Here is a 15107-nt window from a genome sequence, read left to right as displayed (position 1 = left end):
GGGTTCAAACAGAAATCCCTTGTTCTCCTGGATAAGCAGGTCGGCGGGTCCAGCCTAGGCTCCCCACGGTGGCTCTGCTCTGCTCCCCGTGTCTCTCTTCCTTCTCCTGGACCTGTGGGTCGGCCAGTCACACTGTTGTTATCGGAAGGCAGAGACACACGAGAGGGCAAGCCCAGACACCCAGGGACTCTTCAAGCCTTTGGGCACCTCCCACCTGCTAACTTTTTTTTGGCCAAAGCAAGTCACATGGTGGAACCCCCAAGATCAGCGGCAGAGAAAAGAACTCCGCTTTTGATATGTGTATTTTGTCTGCTTGCACCAACCCCCCTGAAGATTAATTTCAGCTTCTCCTTGTAGTTCTATCCGTTCTTGCCTCAGATCGTTTGGAGGCTATTTGGTTAGATGTATACCATGTTTAGAACTGACCAATCTTTTTGGTGACTTGAACCGTTTTTACCGCCAAGCCCGGGGGAGGCAGGCGAAGCGCCCCAGGTGAAAAATGTAAGGAGGAGCTCCCTCTCAGAGTCATGCAGTGAATATTTGCACCCTGTTACTCTACTAGCTAGGGGGCCTGGACCTGCATCTCAGCCCCCAAGTGGGGCAAGCAGCATGGGGGTGGGCTGCCTCCCACAGCCTCAGGCTGTTTCTTGGTTCCAGGGAACTGTGGAGACAGGGGTGCTTTCCCACGTGAGGTTCAAACAAGACTCATTAAATCCATGTCTTCTAGGTAATAAAGGAAAATATACAATTTTGATTGAAAAATATAGGAAACACCCTAAAATGGACAAACCTGCTGCAAAGGTTCGCCGTTACTACCACGTTGAGTATTTCCTTCTGCCTGATGATGCGGAGCCTAGAAAAGTTGACATGGTGGTGTTTCCGATGGTGGCCAAAGTGTTCCTGGACTCCGGAGTGAAGGTGCGTGCGCACCTCGCATATAGCCTAATACTGCATAAAGTGTGCTTGCTTCCCTTGGAGCTTGCTAGAAACGCAGGATGTTGGGTTCTACCCCAGACCTACTGAATGAGAATCCACACGGGCCTACCAATACCAATTACCGGACTTTCTGTTTAGATATCTCTATCTAGTCATTTCTGTGGTGTTTCGGAAGTTTCTTGCCGCTCTCGTGATTTCCCCCCCTGTGTGAGCACCTGTGTGCATCCAAGTGTGTGCACACCCACCTGCCGGCGCACACACCCACCTGCCGGCGCACACACCCACCTGCCTGCCTGTGGCCTGACTCTGGCTCAGTGCTTGGAAGTCACTGGGAAGGGCACGATGGGCAGGTGATTGCTTTGACTCTGTCTTTTCCGATGAACCCAGACACATGACGGGGCCCCGGCCAGGACACCCATTTCCTGATGTGAGGTGGCAGCTGGGGGAGCACGAGGCACAGAAGGCAGACGGATGGAGAGCAGCGCCCCGGGGGACAACGCTGGTGGGGGTAACCTTGGGCTGCTCGGCCTCCCGGTCCTGCTCCCTTAAAGCCTCTTGGTGCTCTTTTACACAGACAGTGAGGCCGTGGCACGAAGGGGACAAAGTCTGGGTGTCATGGACCCAGACTTTTAACATCAACGTGACGAAGGAATTACTAAAGAAAATAAATTTCCACAAAATAACCTTGAGGGTCTGGGACACGAAGGACAAGGTTTCGAGAAAAGTCAGATATTACCGGTTAAAGAATACTGGGTATGGAGAAGATACGGGATCTTTCGGTAAGTCGGGTACTTGTGTTTTATTTGAAACATTTCTCGAGGCGTGTGACTGCTCACCAGTAACAGGATCAAAGCCAGTGTCCCCTCCTTTTCTTGCTCTCGCTTTCCCGGGGCACAGGTGGCTTTGGGTACCAGTGGTGCGTCATCCCTCCAGGACAGGCTTGAGCATCAGGAAGTTCCGCCCCAGGGAGTTGTCTGAGGCTGGGCAGTGTCCGTGCACGGGCGTTGGTCACCACCCCTCCCTCCGCCACATTTCTGCACTTCCTGTCCCCAGGCAGCACCCACGTGTGTGTTCCCCACCGGCCCGTCTCCTGCCTGAGTATTGGGTGTTCACTGACAAAAAAGACACCAAGAAACAAGAGAAAACTTAAGAATCCCATGACCCTGAGACAACCATGTTAATCTTTTCATATAGACCCTCTACATTCTCATTTGGGGAAATATTTTTTTAAGACTTTATTTGAGAGAGAGGGAGAGAGAGAGCACAAACAGGGGAAAAGGGCAGAGGGAGAGAGAGAAGCAGGCTCCCCGCTGAGCAGGGAGCCCAGTGCAGGGCTCCATCCCAGGACCCTGAGGCCATGACCCGGGCTGAAGGCAGATGCCCAGCTGACTGAGCCACACAGGCGCTCCTGCATAAATATTTTATCAATGCCAGAAAGTCTCTTTTTGAGCTCCCCTCCAAGGAGAGAGCTAGGAAGAGTGGAAAGGTCCAGGCTTTGAAGTCGGCCAGCTCGAGTCAACCTGTCTTCCATCTTGAACTAGCCAACGACCTTGGGCACCTTCCCACTTCCTCTGCTTATATGCCTCGAGGCAGGGTGATGGGAGTGCACCGCCACCCAGCAATAAAGAGAGTGTGTGTTGTCTATATTTAAAAACTAAAATGCTGCCAATTGAACTATGCTGTGGCATTAATTATAAGATGCATCCAGTTTTTAGAAGCGTCCAAAGGTCATGGCGATGTGCATCTGAGAATGGATGGAATGTGGGACCCTTATCACTGTTGGTGGTGGCCCCGACAAGTACAGCTCCCCCCATTTTACAGTGAGCAAAGGAGACTGACACCTGCTTGAAGTGCATGGCAGCACCAGAATCAGAACCCATTGTTTGGTGACTAGGAACCCTCTGCTGTCTCCGGCTGTCCAGCCTGCGTTTTTGAAGAGCCTTTCTGGCACCGGGGGGCTTGGCACTTCTGACCATTCACCTTTCACTGATAGCTGGGGTTTCTTACCCTTGGTGCTGTTGGCATTTGGGGTCAGATCATTCCGTGTTGTGGGAGCTGTCCTGGGCACTGTAGGACGCTCGGCGGCACCCCTGACCTCCACCTGCTGGATGCCCGTAGTAGCCTCACGGTTGTGCCAACCAAAGGTTTCTTCAGACGTTGCCAAATGTGCCCTGGGTTGGGGAGCAGAATCACCCCTGGCTGAGAATCACTGGTTTATATCTAAGCTACTCATTGTAGGGGTTCCGTGTGAGAAAATGGGATTCAAGCTGCCTTTTCTTGCTTGGACCGAACGAAAGACCCACGTCTTCAAAGCATGGGGTTCAAAACCACCTGCGTTAGATGCATTTGGAGTGCTGCCCAAGTGCAGATCCCAGGGCCTGCCCCAGAGCTGCTGAGCCAGAATTTCTGGTAAACATTTGCCCTGAAATGAGCTCACATTGGAGCAGCGGTGTTGGGGCGGGTGTATCAGGAAGGCTTCCTGGAGAAGGGGCCATGGGAGCCAAGTCTGGAAGGGTAAATGGAATCAGCTGGCCAGAAAAGGGAGGAGGAAGGGTGTTCTAGGCCCTGCGGGGGGGGGGGTGATGGGCCTTCGTGAGTGTTCTTGCTCTTCTCCAAACCCCATGTCATGCCTGGTATCACCGCCTCTTAGGTTAAATCATTTCTTTCCATAAGTGGTGTGTGTGCATTTTGTAAAACAATTTAGAAATTGGCTAGTACAGGATTGCCTGGGTGGCTCAGTCGGTTGGGTGTCCCACTTGTGATTTCAGCTCAGGTCATGATCTCAGGCGTCGTGGGATGATGGTCTCAGCCATCAGTTGGCTTCTCTCCCTCTGCCCCTCCTTGCACAGATTCTCTCTCCTTCTGAAATAAATAGTCCTAAAAAAAAAAAAACAACCAAAACCCAAAAAAACCAAACAGAATTGGCTAGCACAAGGGAGAAAGAGGTAAGATCCCATGATGCCTGACCAGAGGCAGTCATTGTTAACATTTCCCTGTGCTTTTTATATGTAAGTAGAAAGAACATTTTAATGAAAAGGCATCTGGTGTGCATGTTGTCTTAAGCCCTGTTTTTCACTTTACAAGCTATCGTCTTGAAACTCTTGTCTGTGGGAGGGCAGAAACAGCGTGAGAGGTTTGGCTCATGTTCCAAAGAGGATAGGCAATCTCTTTGGGTGAACCATAAGTCAGAACTGGTTAGTCTTCAGCCTGCTGGTTTTGAATGGAACATCCCATCAAAAGCCAGCATTTCTCCTCTCTTAAATTGGCTCGGCCTCTTGGTTTCTTAGTTACTGGACAAAGACGGCATCGTTCGTGAAGCCCCTAGGTCATGTGTGACCCTGGCAGTCCCTCAGCTCTTGGCCGTGGCTCCACGCCACACCTGGTTGGTGTCCCTGCCTGTGTGGTGTCCTTTGGGACTCTCTACCCCTTAGCTGGTTCCTCCCTCTGCATCCAGGTCTGTTCCCCATCTCCTCTCCCCCACCACTGTCCCCTGACTTGTCTATAGCCCTGCTTTGACCTTGGCACTTCATTGCTATGCACCTCTAGATGGCCGCCCAGTGGCTTCAGGAACCAGGTCCGTCTTCTGGGTGTGGCCTTGAAGGCAACCTCTAATTTGTTCCCCGAGCCTCCTTTCTCACTGCTACTCTCACCTTCACTCCTGGTCCCTGAAAACACTAGGGTTTTCCCCATTGTGAGGCCTGCCTGCAGCTATGAGGCTGTCCCCAGCGGGCTCTTAGCCTCCTCTCTTTCTCCACACTTGGTATCTGTCCTTTAACACTGAATCCAGTTGAACCTCTTCATTTCTTCACCTCTTTCTTGTGGCTTCCATTATCTGCATTCATTATCCCTCCCATGTTGGATGCTGCCACAAGCGTACAGAGTCCTGTATTGATAGAAGTGAAAAAGAGAGGGCTCCTCTCCCTGGCTGGCTGCAAGGAGCCCTGCGGGGTAGTTCTGATCACAGCAACATTATGTAAGGGTCCTACTCCCCATCCGTAAAATAGGGGCGAGTGGAAGTGCCTTCAAGTGAAGTTCCTTCAAGTTCCTTCAAGTGAAGCGTGATGATTGAATGGAAGGACGCATGTCAAGTACTTAATGGTCTTTTTTGGAAGAAGCCATTGCCAGTTGAGGTTTGGATTTCCTGGTATGTTGAAGCAGCGTCCTAGGCAACTGCTCCTGGAGGGCAGGGGCCCTGCCTGTCTTATCCACCTGCTCCATCCACAGCACTGGGAGAGTGCCGTAACATAGAAGGTGTTCTGTGAGTATTTCGGATTGACTGAGTCATTGGTTCTTCTCCTGCATTCTAGAGGAAGTGAAGAATTTGGTTTTAAATCAGAGAGGATTGTCTGGACAGGACCCCCACATCAAAGAGGAGTGGGACAAGCAGGATGCACGAGAAAAAGCAGAAAAGGCAGGAAAACACAAGTCTTTGCATGGTGAGTGGAGATGACCTTTGGGGACAAGCTGGGGGGGGTAGTCAATGGCAGGGGAGGGGATAGATGGGCGTTGCTGGCGTCGAGCACGTACGCTGGTATCCTTCCCGTGTATCAGCAACTCCTGCTGGTGCTGGTTCCCTCTGCAAACCCAGCGCTGCTCTCAGCGCGGGAATCACTTTTCGTTGTTGATCCTTTCTCTTTGTTTAATTTTTTTTTATGACTTACAAAACTTTTCTAACTATAGAAGTTATATATGTGTGGTTTTTTTTAGAAAAGTCAGTGAATATAGAAAAGTATAAAACAAGCAGGGAAAACAACCATAGTTTTATCACCAGGAACAAGCATTGTAATATTTTGGTTATTATGTTATGGCAACTTCCTTTGTTGTAAGATTTTTTTTTTTTTTTTTACATAGATAGGGTTGTTCTGGATACATAATTTTGTATTCTGAGATTAATAATGTCCCTACATGCCCTTTCCTATTTACTTAAGAACTTTGTATAAACTCCATTTGTGGCAACTACATAATTTTTCATCTACTGGTAGCACCGTAACATTCCCTGTGGGTGGGGATGTGGGGATCTTGGGAGTGTTCAGTATTCTCTGACGCAAATAGTGTTGAATTGGACAACTGAATAGATAAGACTTTTTTTTTCTTTTTTTTCCCCTCTGTGGGGTGTTATATAAGAAATTGGAGGCTTCCTCTTGCCTCTGTCCAAATAATCCTAGTCTGTATATTCATTCATTTACTCGTTTATTATTAACCAGCCTTTTTATGCTCACCACACACCAATCCCTCTGCTTGATGACTGCCATTACAAAACGGGTAAAGGGCCCTCATTTCTTAATGAACTAGAATGGAACAGGAAGTCCACTTGCTAATAAATATTATCAGATTCTCACCCAGCAGGGTCTGAAACTTTCCCCAAGATCTCCGAGGCATATGAAAAGGTACTCAGAATGGAAGATCTTGCCACAGTTCGGTAAGGATGGACCCATGTTATTTTGGGGAGTGGGAGTGGAACCCCCTCTTGTACAAGCCCTACAGACTCTCAGCAAGAGTCATGTGGATTTTTAGTAACTTAGCTAAGTCGGAGCTCATGCAGTCCAGGTGAAGTTAAAGGAATAGAGAAAGGAATGCTTGTGTTTATGAGTGCAAACATTCACAGTGCTTTTGCATGTGTTAGTTACCTCAGTCCTCATCATAGTCACTCTGTGAGGTGGTATTACTATCTCGGTTTCTCCCACAACATAACAGAGTGGTTAGTGATTTGCTTAAAGTTTTAAAACTGAAATTCTTGGGAATCTTGGGAGTGTTGGTAAAGCCAGGACTCTAGCCCATATCTTCGGATCACTGAGTCCACAGCCTTTCCTGCTGTGAGTGCAGTTGCTCTTAGAGCCTAAGAAGGATCTGGAGATTCCTTGGATGCTGTGGGGACCAGAGGTAGAATGGAGGCCCAGCTGGTGGCTTAGGAGAATGGGATGGGGAGAACCAAGAGACTATGTCATTAAAAAATCTTGACTTTTAGGGGTGCCTGGGTGGCTCAGTTGTTAAGCGTCTCCCTTCGGCTCAGGGCATGATTCCGGAGTCCTGGGATTGAGCCTGCATCAGGCTCCCAGCGGAGCAGGGAGCCTGCTTCTTCCTCTCCCACTCCCCCTGCTTGTGTTCCCTCTCTCGCTGGCTGTCTCTCTCTCTGTCAAATAAAAAACAAAAAGCAAAAAACTTGACTTTTAAAGAATTGCTTTTTGTGTTGAATTTATGCATTAATTTGAGAAGAATTGACATTTTTACATTGTGAGGCTCTCCCATCCATGATCATGGTATATCTTTTCATCTAATTCAGCTCCTCCTTTATGATTTTTAATAGAGTTAAATTTTTTTTCTTCCTATAGATGTTGGATAATTCCTGTAAATAAATTCCTGGATATTTTAAAGTTTTGACTGCGTTTATAAAAAATATATTATTTTCCATTATATTTCTAGTTGGTTAGAAATTGATAGTACAGGTGTGGTCTGCAGAGCATCAACATTACTGGGAACTTGTTAGAAATGTGGAATGTCAGGTCCGCCCCAGGCTTACTGAACCATACTTGCATTTTGTTTAATAGCATTTCCAGGTGATTCATATGCACACTGAAATTTAAGAAGCATTGATTAGAGGAATGCAATGTCATTTTTAAAAAATCTGCTCACGGGGCACCTAGGTGGCACAGTTGGTTAAGTGTCTGCCTTCAGCTCAGGTCATGATCCCGGAGTCCTGGAATTGAGTCCCGCATCAGGCTCCCTGCTCAGAGGGGAGCCTGCTGCTCCCTCTGCCTGCTGCTCCCCCTATTTGTACTCTCTCTCTGACAAATAAAATCTAAAATAAATAAATAAAATAAAGATCTGCTCACATTTGGTCCACTAAATAGATTCTTAGATCTGGTCCCTGATTTTTTTCACCTTCATTTACTTTTCTCTTGGTGAATTTTCTAGATGGAGCACATCAAGAGAAACAGCTCTTTCTTTGGGAGCAGCAGCCGCGTTGGAGATGAAGGAGTTAACTGAGAGATCCTCATTTAGCAGCTTAACAAACATGTTGGAAAAGCAAAAATTTCAAAGTAAGTTAGATGGGATATTGGAATTTTATAACATAACTAGACTTAGAGGACTTACGAAATATTTCAAATTCAGAATACTTCAGAAAGATTCTTTGATATCTGACCAAATGTTACTTGAAAGAGAGTACTCCATACACTTCCAACTTGCCCATTCTGTCTCCCTTCACCTAGCCATTCCATCCCACCTCATCCCATTCACTTACCCGCATCGTCCCCCCCATCCACACAACATCCCTTCCCACTCCACCAATGTTTCCGTGCTCCTGACTCATGATGTCGTGAACATGGGGAGCGTGAAAATCTCTAATGTTGACTGTAGTCTTCCAAATAATAACTACATTCCTATGTGGTAGATGCTGTGGTAGGGTCGGCAGGTATGTTGGGGAAGCACAAGAGTTGGATTTATGTGAAGACTCTCTGAAGATAAGACGTTATTTGCTTCTTATGTTGGAATGAGGGAAATAGCATCCCAGGTGGCAGGAAGTTTGTAGTCTTAGTGACAGACCAAGAGGCAAGGGTCCTCAGAAGCCACTGCACTGACCTCTTCATTCTTGACCTTGGTCTCCTCACCAGTTTTGCAGCAAGCAGTTAGGTTTCCAGTATGAGGTGGAATATTCTAGAGCTGGTGCACTTGGGGCCTCCTGGGATGGCCCACTTCCTGTTTGTACGGCTGTAATTGCTACAGATCATTTCCTTGACTCTATCAGTGAATCTGCTTTTCCTGGTTGGAGTTCAACGCTCGGAAGCTGCAGAGAGAAGTGACGGCTTGAGGCAGTCTCTCTGCAGCCGTCGGAAACACAGTGCCTCACGTTCCTTTTTTAAGGCCTGAAAAGCCTAGTCCCACACTTTCATATCTGAACACCTTCAACTCTTTCTGAGTTATCTCTTTTCCAGATTAAATAGCCTCACTTTTCAAAAATATTCTTAAAGCAGTTTAATGAAAATTTTAAACCATCTTTTTATTTTGAAAAAAACGGTACACAAAAAATTACGATGTGTGTGTAATTTAGGTGTTAATGTTTTGCCACATTTCCTTCATCTCTTTCTTGCTCTTTCCTTTCTTCTTTTTTTCCTTTGTTTCTTTCCTTCATTCCTCCCTCCCTCCCTCCCTCCTGTTTGAGAAAGAAACGTTTACCGATATAGTCTGTCTCCTTTGCACCCTGTGCTTTCAAGAAGCACACCCTAGGGGCGCCTGGGTGGCGCAGTCGGTTAAGCATCTGCCTTTGGCTCTGGGATTGAGCCTCGTGTAGGGCTCCCTGCTCAGCGGGGAGTCTGCTTCTCCCTCCCTCCTACCTGTGCTGTCTTGTGCTCTCTCTTTCTCTCAAATAAATAAATAAATAAATAAATAAATAAATAAATAAAATCTTTAAAAAAAAAAGCATTACTTATCCTACGTAGAAATTGGTGTGACCCTTCCCTGCCGCCCCATTCTTTCTGACACATTCAAACACTGTTGTATTGAGTTTTGTTTTTATGGTTACCGGAATGGTTTCATACTGTACGTATCTTCCTGCAACTTGCTCTTTGTGTTCCGCCCGATTTCGGAGGTGTTCTTGTGTCCACGTGTGTAAGTCCGGCTCCTTCCTTGTAACTTCTGTAGAGTGTCCCATCAGATGGCTGTGGCCTCCTTCACCCATGGACTCCCCACTGAGGGACATTTGACTTGTCTCCAATTTCCCAGTGTCACCAACACTGTGATAACGAGCAGCCGTGTGCAGGTCTCTGCCCATGCCAGAGAGTCTAGGGCATTTGCCCAGGGGTATCCTAGGGCATGGCAAACACACCTTGACCCCTCAGTAGGTATTGCCGATTTTTACTCTCTGGCTTGTACCTATTGCCCTCCTGACAGAAGCCCTGAGAATTCCAGCTTGTCCACGTTATCAGCCATGCTTGGCACAGTCAGGGGCTTCCTTCCTGATTCCTCGTGGGGTTGACAGCATCTCATATGCTTCTTAGGTCACAGTTTATGTGATTTGCCTATCCCTGTTTCTTTGCTTATTTTTCTGTTGGGTTTTATACTTTTTAAAAAAATATTTATTTGAGAGAGAGAGAGCATGAGTGGTGGAGAAGAACAGAGGGAGAGAGAGAAACAGACTCCCCGCTGAGCTGGGAGCCTGACCTGGGGACTTGGGGCTCCATCCCAGGATCCCAAGATCATGACCTGAGCTGAAGGCAGATGCTTAACTGACTGAGCCACCCAGGTGCCCCTGGGTTTTACATTTTTTCTTACCAATCCATAAGCTTTATTCTTTACATCTTCTGGATAATTATGCATGGGCACTTACAGGCACTGTAAGCATCATAGGCTGTGACATCACACTTTACGTGTGCTGTCTTGGTTTGCACACCAGTTATGTCACTGTTCCTTTCCAGTTTGTACTTTTGGTAATGTTGAAGAAATCCTTCCTCATCCAGACATCAGTAGTCTCCTACGTATTCTTCGAATTATTTTGAAGTTTTTTGTTTTCCACCGTTAGTCTGCCTTTCATTTTGCTAAGGGCATGAGATGCCCAATCATTTCATTTGCCTCCAAATGGAGAGACCGTGTCATTAATTGACTAGTCCATCCTTTCCCACTGATCTGAAATGCCACTTCTGGCATCTGTTAAGTCCCCTCACGCATGCAGTGTATTTCTGGGCTTTCTATAGTCTGTTCCACTGGTCTTTGTATCACGGAACAAATAGCTCGTGGTGTTAATTACCATAGATACATATGTCTTATTGTCTTCTCCCCCCTCCCCTGCCCCAGATCTGAGCTTAGCACAGAGCTGAATATTTCAGATACCTGTGCTCATTTACTCTTCTCAACACCCTACAAGGCAGGCACGGTTGCCCCCATTCTACAGATGGGGTGACTGAGGCTCAGAATTAGGAGGGGAAGACCTGGTTGTGGAACCTTGGTGGTTTCAACTCGCAAGCACAAACCTTAGCCCTGCGCTGTGGTGAAGAGCTGACTTGGGGGAGAAGTTTGGTGTGTGGCGGTCCCGATCGTCCTCCAACCTCAGCCCCCTCTGCCCGTGTTCTTGGGTCAGCGCGGGTGGGAGATCAGAAGGGCCCTCACGTTCTTCCTGCAGGTAACTGACAACCTCACGTTCTTCCTGCAGGTAACTGACAACCGGTTTGCTATTTGTATGTAGACCCCTCTTCTGGTTCCTGGAGAAGGGCAGCAGCAAAAAGGACAACCTCTGCCTTCAAGGATCTTCCAGAACCGTTCTGAATCTCTGTAGCATGGGTGCATTCACATATGGTAGCTTGGATAGGAGACCCTTTTAACGTTTATTTCCTTCCTTTGATTTCACAGTTAAACGGATAGACTCAGAGGGGAGAAAGAAGAGCCAGAAGAAAAGGAAGAAATCTCGAGCAGAAGAGGAAACCGTCCACAAGGTGGAAGGAAATGGGAAGCATGGGACCTTCTCTACCGAGCTGGCGGTGATGCCGCTCCTCGCAGGTGGCTACCCTGGTCCCAGCAGGTGTTGGTTGTCTTGTCACGTGTGGTTAGAATGTCCATAAACGGGATGCTCACACTGCCCAAGCCTCTGTTCTGCCACCTAGCTCCACGCTCACAGTCGCTTCAGCAAAGTGGAGGTAAGCGCCTCTGTTGTATAGAGAAGGAGGCACAGAGAGGTCGGATGTATTGTTGGAGATCACACAGCAAGTAAGGGCGAAGCCAGGGTTTGTACTCAGGCCTGATTCCAAAGAAACCTGGAAGAATAACTGTGCTGATTTTGTTGGCTAAATAAGATGCTGCTTTTTATAAACACCTTCCTGCAGATTTTTATGAAAACATCTAATAGAGGAAATGAGAGAGGGAGCCAGGATTTCTGTCCCGTTCTTTACTGCTCACGGCAAACTCTGAGCCTCCCAGTAAGCTTGTAGGGGTGCCGGTGGGGTGCCTGTCCTTTGTTCTGTGAGGAATCAGGACTTGGAGAAGGCAAAGCAATTCCCTTGAGATCACGTAGCTCAGGGGCAGAACGGGTTTCGTTCTCTTGCTTCGTAAGATCTGTCACAATTTGGAAACTAGGTTTTCTACGGTTTGACAAATAATAAGTAGGTATGCATGTTATATCCCTAGGCTTTGATAATGGAAAACTCAGAATATATTTTGGGTAAAATTATACGACTTCGTTTTTAAAATAGTAATATGGGGGGAGCCCTCTTTCAGAGAAAATCTTTTCCGGCCTATTCATGGTAGGGGGGTGTTTTTGATCATCAGGGTGAATGTGCGCCCTCTACTGGCCAGTCTGCAGAAATTTAGGCTCCTGTCTTGAGCTGGACGGAAGCCTTGCAGCTGCTTGCGGTTTTGCCCCATAAAAGTCAGCGTCAAGTTCCACAGGTGCCAGGAAAATTGTCTTCTCACAAGCTCTTGTGTTGATGTGGATACGCTTTGAGGAAATACTATCAACTGTTTAGTTTTCACCTTTAAATGGATTTTTGAAAATCTGCTTTCCCCTAAAGTTGGGCCTTTCAGGTTAGCTTTCCTGTGGCGTTGGCGTCTTTTCTAGAGAAGCGAATTTTCAGAGACGCTTACCCACTCTCAGTCTGCGCTCCAGGAGGACCCAGCCTCCGCATGGTGGTTGCTTGCTCCTGCTTGGGGCAGACGTCTCTGGGGAATACCTCGTGGGCTGAATCCCCAAGAGAAACCCGTGCCTGTAGGTGGGTGAGGTCCGGGTGACCCCCTGACTTTGGATCGAGGTTGATTTTGCTTCTTAATTTTGCTCTGGGAGGAAGGAGAAGCTCAGATGGTCTCAACCAGCCTGGCATGACTTTTTCCAGCAGGGCGAAGCCCAGAGGTGACTGGGCCTCCTCTCTCTCTAACCTGTGTCGTCATGGCCCTGTAATGGGACACTGATTCCAAGAGCATCAGTGACAAACAGTCACTTGGAATCTTGGCTCAGCCATTGCCCAGCAAGTCGGCCATTGTCTCTGAGTCCTTCAACTCCACGTCCTCATCTGCAGAATAGGGGCAAGAATTTCCACCCCAGAGGGCTGCAGTAAGGGTCACGCGAGATAATGCTTTAACCTTGCGAACAGTAGGACACAGAGGGGTTATGTGTGGAGGTGGCTTCTGTCAGAACATTTGGGTGGTCTGGATGCAGGACGCTGGGCCTCCAGCAAGGAAGACAGAAAGATAAACCTCCTCCCTTATACCGGTATCGTGGTTTATGGTCCTAAGCTAAGAAGGACCTTGGATGTTTGTTTTTGCCGTAAAATAATAGCATAAGATCATCCCCAAAACCAACATGATAATTTTTGGTAATCATCTTCGATTTCAAATTAGGCCCTAGGCCTTGCGTCCCTTAGTGGTGAATATTCGGTGACCGGTAACCCATTAAGATTCTAGAAAGACTCTGGAATGAACTTATATTTTTGTTGCGTAGTGGAGAGGCCAAGTGCAGCCAGGCAGGCCTGGTTTGGACTTGGGTTCCACTGCTTATTGGCCGAGAGAGCTTGGACGATTTCGGAACATTGCTGGACCTCAGTTTCTCTGTCTACAAAGCAGAGACGATAGCAGCCACACAGGGCTGTTCCGAGGATCCAGTGACATTAACGCACACTCAAGTCTGGCCGTTGTAGATGCGAGCACCTTCCGGGGTCCATTCCTGGGCTCCTTTTCTCTTACTCTGGAGCGGGGCCTCTCAGCCTGGGCACTTGTCCCCAGGGGACATTTGGTCATAGGAGGAGGTTTTTTTGGTTGTCACAGGTGGGAGCAGAGGGATGCTGCTGTCCCATAATGCGCAGGATGGACCCCACAGCCAAGAATTCTCTGTCCTCAAGTGTCTGTGGTTTTGAGGTGGGGAAACCCTACCCTGGAATTATGGCTGACACCTCCCTACGTTTCTGAATGATGATTTGAGTGCATGTTTGCACTGGAGGTCTCTTCTAACCTGGGCAGTCTTTTCCATGAAAAGGTTTGCAAGGTTCTAGAATATGAATGATGATTAGTTGTGGCCTTAACGAGTAGCTTTGTTGAAGAGAAAGCCGTGGGAGCACGGAGCGCTGCCCCCAGGAGCTGCATGCGGCCCCACGCTCCTGGCCCGTGCGCTTGGCGGCGCACCCCGGGCCATGGCTTGCTTTGGAAGGGAAGCTGTTTCTGAGTGTGAGTGACTGGGCCTTCGTGTGCCCTAGGCATACAGTCACAGGCCTTGTGAGAGGAGCAGAGCTGATCGTTCTGAACACCCACTATGAGCTGGGCAGTGTTCCCAGCACCTTCAGTACGTAAACCCCCTTAGTCCTTCACCCTAAGCACGGTGGGATCTCTGCCCATTTTGCACATGAGGAAATTAAGCCCCACAGAGCCTCTCACTTGTAGGTCATGGGACTGCTAAGATAAAGAGCCAGGATGGGAGCCTAGGCCTCTCTGCTCGTACAACTGGAGGATTTTACCTTCCCTCCACCCCCACGCCAATATGTCTCCACCTGGTAGGATGTATGGACCCCTTTCATGAGAAAAAGATTCTCCCGGCTGTGTGTGTGCCACTCCGTGGCTCCATTCACCCACCCTTTCCCCTGGTTGCGCTCCTGCAAACCCATCCCAGCCGGAGGTGCGCCGTGCTTGATTCGGCTCCAACATACCAGTTACGTTCTACACCAGTATCTGCTTTTCTTGTTGGACCACACCGGTTAAGGCAGCACCGCTGGCCGCCATACCAGAGACCCTGCATTACGTGTTCTTGAATGTGTTCTGTCCTAAAGTAATTGCCCGGAGCAGCACTCGCCAGTAGAGCTCTGTGCAGTGATGGAATGTTCTAGAGCTGCGTTGTCTGGTCCAGTAGCTCATAGCTACACATGGCTACTGAGCATTTGAAATGTGACTCATGTGATGAAGGAACTGCATTTTAAATTGCATTTAACTTCATTCATTCATTCATTCATTCATTCATTCATTCATTCATTTATAAAGATTTTTTATTTATTTGTCAGAGCACAAGCAGGGGGAGCAACAGGCTCCCTGCTGAGCAAGGAGCCCAATGCGGGACTCAATCCCAGGACCCCGGGATCATGACCTGAGCCGAAGGCAGATGCTTAACCAGCTGAGCCACCCAGGCGCCCTGCGTGGGGAGCTTTCAAAAACCCCAGTGTGGAGGCTACATCCCAGACCAAGTAAATCAGACTGCGTGAGGGGACCACCTAAGC

At 48.1% G+C, this 15107-nt stretch overlaps 1 protein-coding gene across 1 annotated transcript in view; it reads left to right on the top strand.

The window, feature by feature from the left end:
* CFAP92 (cilia and flagella associated protein 92 (putative)) overlaps nucleotides 1–15107 on the top strand; it is a 28593-nt gene that overhangs the window by 1463 nt on the left and 12023 nt on the right. Inside the window, exons 3-8 of the mRNA XM_057311964.1 lie at nucleotides 728–918; nucleotides 1511–1715; nucleotides 5244–5372; nucleotides 6268–6355; nucleotides 7849–7973; nucleotides 11275–11421. Coding sequence (XP_057167947.1) covers nucleotides 728–918; nucleotides 1511–1715; nucleotides 5244–5372; nucleotides 6268–6355; nucleotides 7849–7973; nucleotides 11275–11421 — 885 coding nt within the window. The remainder of the gene's footprint in view (nucleotides 1–727; nucleotides 919–1510; nucleotides 1716–5243; nucleotides 5373–6267; nucleotides 6356–7848; nucleotides 7974–11274; nucleotides 11422–15107) is intronic.

This window comes from Ursus arctos, unplaced genomic scaffold, assembly GCF_023065955.2.
Source record: "Ursus arctos isolate Adak ecotype North America unplaced genomic scaffold, UrsArc2.0 scaffold_14, whole genome shotgun sequence".
Classification (NCBI taxonomy): Eukaryota; Metazoa; Chordata; class Mammalia; order Carnivora; family Ursidae; genus Ursus; species Ursus arctos.
This window is presented reverse-complemented; position numbering and strand designations above follow the sequence as displayed.